At 35.4% G+C, this 9034-nt stretch overlaps 1 protein-coding gene across 3 annotated transcripts; it reads left to right on the forward strand.

Annotated features, from left to right (window-relative positions):
• Positions 1 to 654: 654 nt before the first annotated feature.
• Positions 655 to 8653, forward strand: LOC108218319 (kinesin-like protein KIN-14F). 3 transcript variants are annotated; one of them, XM_017391227.2, is made up of 18 exons: positions 655 to 897; positions 1030 to 1259; positions 2791 to 2954; positions 3088 to 3231; positions 3402 to 3761; positions 4288 to 4356; positions 4453 to 4668; positions 4923 to 5004; positions 5143 to 5238; positions 5349 to 5528; positions 5678 to 5784; positions 5881 to 6059; positions 6168 to 6332; positions 6474 to 6727; positions 6814 to 6977; positions 7068 to 7235; positions 7385 to 8067; positions 8150 to 8653. In XM_017391227.2, exons 2-18 carry the CDS (start codon positions 1076 to 1078, stop codon positions 8307 to 8309), a joined length of 3375 nt encoding a protein of 1124 aa, XP_017246716.1. In that variant the 5' UTR covers positions 655 to 897; positions 1030 to 1075; the 3' UTR covers positions 8310 to 8653. The 3 variants fall into 3 exon arrangements, with proteins under 3 accessions (XP_017246716.1, XP_017246719.1, XP_017246718.1); XM_017391230.2 differs by lacking the exons at positions 655 to 897; positions 1030 to 1259 and adding an exon at positions 2152 to 2293; XM_017391229.2 differs by lacking the exons at positions 655 to 897; positions 1030 to 1259 and adding an exon at positions 2339 to 2524.
• Positions 8654 to 9034: the final 381 nt, after the last annotated feature.

Below are 9034 nucleotides of genomic sequence, written 5' to 3' on the forward strand. Positions count from 1 at the left end.
TACACGAAAGTACACGAAATATTTGTAGATAATATTTATTATATATATGTTATGATATATTAAATATATAATTGAGTAAAAAGTATATATTTATATGTATGTGTGGATATATATTGTAGATACATTAACAAATTTATAGAGAATTGTATACAAGTATAAATAAATCATTCACATTTAATAAATTTATAAAGAAAAATATATATTAAATCCATTTTTTGATTAAAAAATATATTAATATTTTTATATATAATATACACGAAAAGTACATGAAATATACACGAAACGATTCGGATCGGATACAGGTTTCAAATTAGGTACACGAAATTAATAACGGGCGGATACGGGTTTCACCTTCGAGTACACGAAACACGAAAATACACGAAACGAAAGTATACGAAACGAAACGATTGCCACCCCTACTCACACGTATAAATATTAAATAGTATCAAGCATATTAAAATCACCACCGTTGCATCATACCGGTACGATAGCCAACCCATCCCTTCAAACCCCACATGTCAAGTTTCGTATTGTAGAAGCGGGCTGACCGTTACATCCACCGTTAACATATTTTTCAAAAAGCAGCAGTTAAATCAATAAAAAACAAAAGTTACAAAATAAAGCGTTAAAAATTCTGAAAATCACAGCATCTAGTCCCCTAATTTGTCGCAAACGCGACATAAACAAACATGCCGTATGATTAAATTAATTTGTGTTTAAAGTTTTGTTCTCCCTCCTACTAGACACTCGTTTTTATTGCTCTTCTCTCTGTAATTCACCACTCTTCAGGTGGATCATTTATGACCAGCCTTCTCCATTTTTGAATTACTACACACGAGAAGCCTGTCTTCTTCACTTCTACATTTTCTTCTTGCTATTCATCGAAACCTACAAAATGTAAGTTTCTGATGATTTGATCTTAGTGTGGTAATATTCAAATTTTTAGTATGTTTGAGTTTATAATTATCTAATGATCAGAATGTTGGGAAGAATTCATGTTTGTTAGCTGATTGCTGATGTTCATTGTAGTTGAAACTGGGGAGCTGGTTTTCGGGTTTTCGGATAAGCTGCTGTGATGCCGCGGGAAGGGAGAATGGATTCAGTGGTTTTTCTTAATGAAAACTTGAGAGGCCTGAAGGGGCTGATCACCTGTAACAACAAGAACAAGGCTAGTAATAACAGTTTTAACTGCGGTGGTGCGGCTACGGAGGATGTCATCAATGACAGTGAATTGGCTCTCAGAAAAGCTGGAGAAGCAGGTACTTCCATTAGTCCTGCTCACCTTTGCTGCAATTTTGAATTTTCCAGAAAGGCACAGTTCAATGAACTGTACTAATTACGGATCTTATTTTACTATATTCGGGTGTAATTAAACTTAAACATACCAGTCAAATAGCAAGGTTTTATTTCTTGTCATCACATTTAATTATGTTCCATCATGAGATTGTTAGAAGAAGACATATTTGTCTATTTATTCCGGAAAAAATCTTGAAACATAAATTATATTCTATATAGCATCAAAAGGTATGGATCTCCACATTTAAACTTAAATATAAGGTACACTCATAACACTCATAATAACATAAAATTTAAGACAATGTTAATCGACAAAGATCAGAGGAATGTTGAAAAAGTAATAATCGCTGAAATAATATTCTCATAAAAATAATATATTTTTTTCTATTATGGAGAAAATACTAAACTCGATAAAATAATATTTTTTATTGGTCTTAATATTATTTATTTTAAAGAGATTTAACTATGTAATATGGATAAGATTAAAACTTAAAACAAATTGTTTTGTTAAAAGACAATCCCATGGTTAAAATTGAGACATTGGTCAAAAGTACTAGTGTGGTAATATTAAGTGGGGAGGTAGATGATGATTATGCTTAATTAGTTGGATTAGTCAAGTACTATAAAGCATGCGATGCATCATTCGAGTACGTGGTGGGGGTCCGATCCGGCCCTATACTCTTAAGTATGTTGATTAGTGAAGCTTCATAGGACCAAGGAATCTTTATTTTTGCCTAAACTGTAATGATTTCGTTTTAAGTGGAGACTGTTTTAAATGTACGCATCACAAAACTTCATTGCTTGTAGGACATTACCACACTTTAGTAAGTGGAAATAGGCAAGCTTATTTTACTGCATTTTGCATAATATATGCTTGTTTGGGGGCTTAAAAATCCCCACTTCTGACTTATAAATTAACTTATTTCTGTCTGACATTTGTTGGGATTTCGATTTTCAGTTCTTTGTCAGATCTGATAGGAATGCAATTCTTCTTTTCGTATGTATTCGACTCTGTTGGTTGTTAAATTAATCATTTGTAAATGTAGATCTGAACTCTGTTAGTTGTTTCAAATAGCCTTTATTCCATTGTGATTTAATTTTTCTGGAGGAATATGGGGGCGTTTGGGTCGTGAGTGGGAATGAGAATCGGGAATTGGAATGAAGGGTATGAGAATGGATATCTCAAGAGGAGGGCAAGAGAATGATTTACCCTCCAAGTGAAATTGAGGTTCTCACTCCATGTCACAAAATTATTAATTCAAATACCAACACATCGATAATATTTAAACAAGTATATTTAGACAAAACTTTAACAGTGGATGTTTTTTATGGAGTGATATGTGATTTATAATCAACATTAAGTTGTTCTGTTAATGTAAAACCTAGATTATTAGGCCAATTTATATAGAATGTAACAATGGTGAATTCTGTATTCAAATAAAAAGGGCGCCGAAGAAATAGGTTGTTAATATTTAGTGACGCTTGAAATTGCAGCTTCACGGAGATACGAAGCAGTGGAATGGCTAAGGAAAATGGAGCAATGTGCGCGGGAGGTGCTTCCAAAAGAGCCATCAGAAGAGGAATTCTGTTTAGCTCTTCGCAATGGTCTCATCCTCTGCAATGTCCTCAACAAAATCAATCCTGGGGCTGTTCTCAAGGTACTCTACTACTTTTTGTGGCTAGTCAGGATTCGAAGACATTGGTGTTGAATTGAATCAATTACGATCAATACATTTTTCTAGTGATGTCAAAACAAAAAGTTATTACTATAATTTCTTTTTCTGTTAATAGGTAGTGGAAAATCCAGTAATCGATGTGGACGCAACAGAGGGTGCAGCACAGTCTGCAATTCAGTATTTCGAGAATATGAGGAATTTTTTGGTAGCTGTTGGAGACATGAAGCTATTAACATTTGAAGCATCTGATCTGGAGAAGGTTTTCCTCTTCTACTATACTTTCGATGACTTCATCTATCTCATGTATTTGCTTCGGTGTCTCTGTGTCAATTTTAGAGCTCAAATTGTTTTTGTGTGTTCATTTCTTTTGTTATGATATACTATGTTTTTGTCCTTTGTTGATGAAATTAAGAGACTTGTTTTCTGCAGGGAGGCTCGTCGAATAAAGTTGTGGATTGCATTCTTTGTTTAAAAGGTTACTATGAGTGGGCGCAAGCTGGTGGAATTGGAGTATGGAGGTATGGCGGAACAGTGAGGATCACATCTTTACAAAAGTCGCCTTCAACACTGTTTGGCAGTGAAAGTGCAGATGATTCTTTTGATGAATCTGGATCATTACAATATGAAGATCTACTAGAACTTCTTCAGTTATCTAGCGATGTGTCACTTGAGGAATCCAGAATGGCCAATGACTTGAGTGTCATGTTTGATCGTTTTGCACTAGCACTTTTACAACAAGCCTATCTCACAGATACAGATGGACTTGAAGACCCTCCATTAAATTCAATGGTAGGTAAGATTCAGTTAATTTGTACAATAGCCTATTCCTACAAGGCTTTAACCTTAGGTACATTTAAAAACTGAATGTCGTGGTTAAAGAGAACATCAACGTCTAGTTATGCAGGTTGGTTTATAAAATTTCAGGAAATGACATGCTCGAACATAGTTATGAAATACGCATGAAAGACCATGAAAAATGTCACTAAATTGCATAGTCAATTTCTTAAGATCTTTCACAAATCATCACCTAAGCAAGTTTGTCAATATTTATCAGAGTCAATGTGTATTGGCTTTAATTGGTGTATAGAACTGGTGAATTTTTTTTTGCTAAGATAGAACTGGTGAATTGATATTAGAAAATAGTAACGTAATCCAAAAAGCAGTCATTCTAGTCAGTGAATCTCTTCACCCACGTACCATAGCTTCAGTACTATTAAGACTGTACCTCAGTTTGTATTAATTTGTATCGTACAATCTCACTGTAATACCATGGATACGGCTCCTGAGTTGTGCCCTCTTACTTTGATATTTGTAGGTAATTGATACTGTTCTTGCAACTGTCACAAAGAAACTATTGGCAGTCATCAGCTCTCAAGGCAATCAGGTAGACAGCTTACAGTGTTGTTTCTCATCATATTTGTTTCTTTTGTTGTTTACCTGTATTCATAAAAACTTACTGTATTGGTTATACATTCTATAGCTTGGACTCTATTGTAAGAAAATATTGAAAGGTGACGGGCTATCTGTATCAAAGTCTGAGTTTCTAGAAGCTATCAGAAACTATCTCCATCAAAGGACTAGTTTGGTATCAAGTGACATCTCTAGGTTATGCATTTGTGGTGGGAAATACAATGGCATGTGGCATGGAGACCTTGCCGATAAAGACAGAGTAAATGACCTTCAACGAAAACAAGAGGTATAACTATACAAATACAATCATCGATGTTGTTGGTCACTTTTTCGTGATAATACAATATTTGATGTTATACTAATACTATTTAAATATTTTTGAAAAATATTGCAAATATAAACTGTTTGAATTTTTTTTGGCGGCTGTAGCTTCTATACCTTGTTTTTTCCCTCCATATAAATGAATGAGATTGAATGTTATAAATTAATGCAGTGTACTGCTAAGAATCACCATATACCTGTTGAATGATATCATTTCAGGAATTAGAATCTTCTTTCAGAGAAACAAAGCTAGAAGTTCAGCAGGCTCATTTAACATGGAAACAAGAACTTGACATGCTTGGTAATATTCTGGAGGCCTTGTTCTACATATACAACCATACTCATGAATCGGCTTCATTGAATTTGTTTTGTTTTATGTGTACTTTTTATTATCCAAGTGCCCTTGGTTTAAGCATATTTGGCACTTGTGTTTTGTCAGTTAATCATACCAAGAGCCTTGAAGTGGCTGCTTCTTCATACCATAAGGTTTTGGAAGAAAACCGCGTATTACACAATCAAGTTCTAGACTTGAAAGGTGAGCGCTTAGTCCCTTCTACAAATCAAAACAGAATTAATATTAGCTGGCTGATTTCAGTTATCACGATAAATAATAATACATCTTCTTAATATTTGCTTCTTGTTCAGGAACAATCAGAGTTTATTGTAGAGTGAAGCCTCTAGTCTCCGGGCAGGATGATGCAAAATCCACAGTGGAATACATTGGGGAAAATGGAGATATTATGATTGTCAATCCACATAAACAAGGAAAAGATTCAAGAAGGGTTTACTCTTTCAACAAGGTCTTTGGAGCAAATGTGACACAACGTAGGTTCAAAATTTCCAATTCAGTTTTCTATCAAACCTAGAGTCCTGTGAGGCAACACCCATCGCATATTATCTCACAAGTATACTTTATCATATTTGACATGGATATTGATGGAAAATGTACACTGATCACTGGTTGTCGTGTGCAGAACAAATATATGTAGACACTCAACCGCTAATAAGATCTGTTCTTGATGGTTATAATGTTTGTATATTTGCTTATGGACAGACTGGCTCAGGCAAGACATACACAATGGTAAAGCTCAAACCTTCAAAAAACATATATTATGTTGAAGATATTGTATATCCTTGTGTATTAAACACATATGATGTATCGTTTTTTGATCTGCAGAGCGGCCCTGACATGACATCACAGGAAACATGGGGTGTCAACTATCGAGCTTTACGGGACTTGTTTGAAATTTCAAAAGAAAGGGCAGAGGCTATAGAATATGAAGTTGGTGTGCAAATGATTGAAATATATAATGAACAAGTGAGAGATCTGCTGGTCATCAATAGCGCGAATAGAAGATATCCTTTCATAACATTTTCTATTTTTTAGTTTTATCTTACTTCAAATGTTTCAGCACCAGTGATCACTAGAATTATTCTATACTAATAAACCTTAACTATTTATACGCTAGAAATACGGAACAATTCTCAGTTGAATGGTCTCAATGTTCCCGACGCATCTTTGGTTCCAGTTAAATGTCCTCAAAATGTTCTTGATTTAATGGAAATCGGCCTTAAGAATCGTGCTGTTGGAGCCACTGCATTAAATGTGAGGAGTAGCCGTTCTCACAGGTATATATATACTTCTTGAGAAAAATAAAAAAAGGATTCATAACATGCTTGTATGAAAACTAGTTGTTGGAAGTGAAAACGGTTATAGAAATGCATTATGTTGTTAGTTATCTATTTTGACCCATATTTTTTTCTCTTCAGTATATTAACTATTCATGTTCGAGGAAAGGACCTAGTTTCCGGGTCCATATTAAAGGGTTGCCTTCATCTTGTGGATCTAGCTGGAAGCGAAAGGGTGGATAAATCTGAGGCAGTAGGTGAGAGATTGAAGGAAGCTCAACATATTAACAGGTCTCTTTCTGCACTGGGAGATGTCATTGCTGCTCTTGCACAAAAAAGTACACATATCCCCTACAGAAATAGCAAGCTCACTCAAGTACTCCAAGAATCACTGGGTATTATATTATTCAAAATTATTGCAGAACATACATTTGCGCAGCTAATTCACTAGTATCTGATTCCTTTTTAATCTTCTTTTTAGGAGGACATGCAAAGACGTTAATGTTTGTTCATGTAACTCCTGAGGTTAATGCTATAGGAGAGACTATCAGTACCCTCAAGTTTGCTGAGAGGGTTGGTTCAATAGAACTTGGTGCAGCAAGATCTAATAAAGAAATTGGCGAAATACGAGATATAAAGGAGGAGGTATATATGAATGTTTCTTGTTTAATTAAGGTTGGTCGACTGAAATATGATTTACTCTTACCATTTTTGTTTCATGCTTTTCAAACATAGATTTCACATCTGAAGCTGGCTTTAGAGAAAAAGGAGGCTGAACTAGAACAGCTGAAAAAGACAAATATTCGAGGACCTTCGCCACTTCGTGTGCCACGTCAGAACATCACCGCCAGCTTGAAGCCTGAATGTAGTCAGCAGCCTGTTGATAACACCAAAGACTCCGAGGCAAGTTTTAGAGTTCATTAAAATGGAAATCACAAATTGTAATGAAGTTTAATCTTAAATCAAGTTACTGCGTTTACGTTGAATTATACATATGATTTATGCCCAAAGGTTGCTTACTTTATTTTTTGTCATATAAACTCTATTTTCAGATTAGAAGTTGTTCCACGGGTAAACAGAGAAAGTATCGCCTACCGTCTAAGTTTACAGACAAGGATGTACTGCCAAAATTGTCTTTTCTACCAGAGGAGAGATCAACATGCTCGGGGAAACCAAGGTCACCTTCACCTCCTGTTAGGAGATCTATATCAACAGACAGGGGGGCACTCATGAGAAGTAGGGGAAAACCTGATACAACAGACAATCGGTTGATGAAACTACAGTTTCCCCCCAAAGCTTCTGTAAATAAATCTTTTGCTACAATACTAGAAATTCAATCATCTGAGACCACCAGAAAGGGAGGTTCAGGTTCACAAGAAAATATCTCTGATGCATCTTCCAAATTCCAGAAGGTAAAACCCAGAAAATTCCTATCAGAAAATGAAAAAGATCAGTTTAAGCAGGCACTTAATGTAAAACAAGGCGGCATCAGGAAAAGCAAGGCTGATGGCATGGAGAAGGTCAAGCATCAGCTGCCAGCTAAGGTTCAGAAATCTGACATTGCTGTTAATTTTCTTTCTGATTTAAATACCGGGGGAACAAGGGAGGAGTTTCAAAAGAGTGACTCAGAGCCTGAAAATGAACAAAGGTTCCCCAAGCCACTAACACGCGGTAAATTTAAGGCTAAAAAGTTCCGCCAAGACTTCATAAGGAATTCTCAGTATGTGGAATCGAGGTAGATTGAGCATTCAATCTCTGGAATTGCACTGAATTAAAGTTCAATTTCATTGTGTTGACAAGTTGTGTTCTCTTTGCAGAGACCCTGAACAGGCATTGGATTTCGCTTTACCTGGAGTAAATGAAAATAAGCTTTCAAACAATATAAATTGGCATCCAAAGGAAGGCAGCACTCCTCCCAAGCTTGAATGTAAAAGGAGTCGATCTTCACCCCGTGGAAAATTTGTTCTTTTACCTTGATACCAAACGGTGTTCAGTTTTAATTTCCTGAGTCCCAAGTTGGTGGTTATTTAAACAACAGAGGGAGGTGAAATACGGTGACAATCCAAACTATATATCAGTTATCATTCTTATATTCTAGTCGAAAGGTAAGTTATCAGGTCTGTCTGCTCTCCTGTGAGTAATATGTTTATTCAATTATCATTCTTTTTTCCTTTCCCGAGTTAATGTATATAAATTTGCTAAATATAGTGAATCCCATTTTGTTAGATCCACATGGGATATTGTAAGTTTATTGATCACTTCACATTGCCACTCATTATGGAGAGAGGTTATTTGGTGGTGGTTAAAGAAGTCGTTTTCTGGAGCTACAGGTTTCAGGTTACGCTTGTTTTGAGTTCATGTAAGCCTTTTAAATGGATGATGAAAAACTTTGTCATAGAGGAAGCTGCTGCAGTAGATAATCATAAACGGTTATCTGAGCATTGCAGTTGAAAATCCCTGTGATGTTATCGTGATCCCATGATCGAGACTTCACGAAACGGTGGTTCTGATCCTGAAATGTGGATCAGACAATCCATTCTTAAATCAAAATTTTAGAACCATTAATGTGCCGGAAAACTCCGAATTTTAAATAAATTTTTAGGATTTAAATCTAAATACATATTGTTTTTCATATACAGTTTTATTGCAGAACTCTAATTAAATAGAAAAAACATTCTTGGTAGTTCCCTGTGCACCCATGC

Source organism: Daucus carota, chromosome 4 (assembly GCF_001625215.2).
Source record: "Daucus carota subsp. sativus chromosome 4, DH1 v3.0, whole genome shotgun sequence".
In the NCBI taxonomy this organism is placed as follows: domain Eukaryota; kingdom Viridiplantae; phylum Streptophyta; class Magnoliopsida; order Apiales; family Apiaceae; genus Daucus; species Daucus carota.

What these genes read in the sequence shown, in the direction of transcription:
- LOC108218319 (XM_017391227.2), top strand. Translation starts at nt 1,076, where the DNA reads ATGCCGCGGGAAGGGAGAATGGATTCAGTGGTTTTTCTTAATGAAAAC. An exon ending in ATCCTGGGGCTGTTCTCAAG is followed by an intron (nt 2,955 to 3,087) that starts GTACTCTACTAC and finishes TTCTGTTAATAG; the next exon opens with GTAGTGGAAAATCCAGTAAT. An exon ending in AAGCATCTGATCTGGAGAAG is followed by an intron (nt 3,232 to 3,401) that starts GTTTTCCTCTTC and finishes TGTTTTCTGCAG; the next exon opens with GGAGGCTCGTCGAATAAAGT.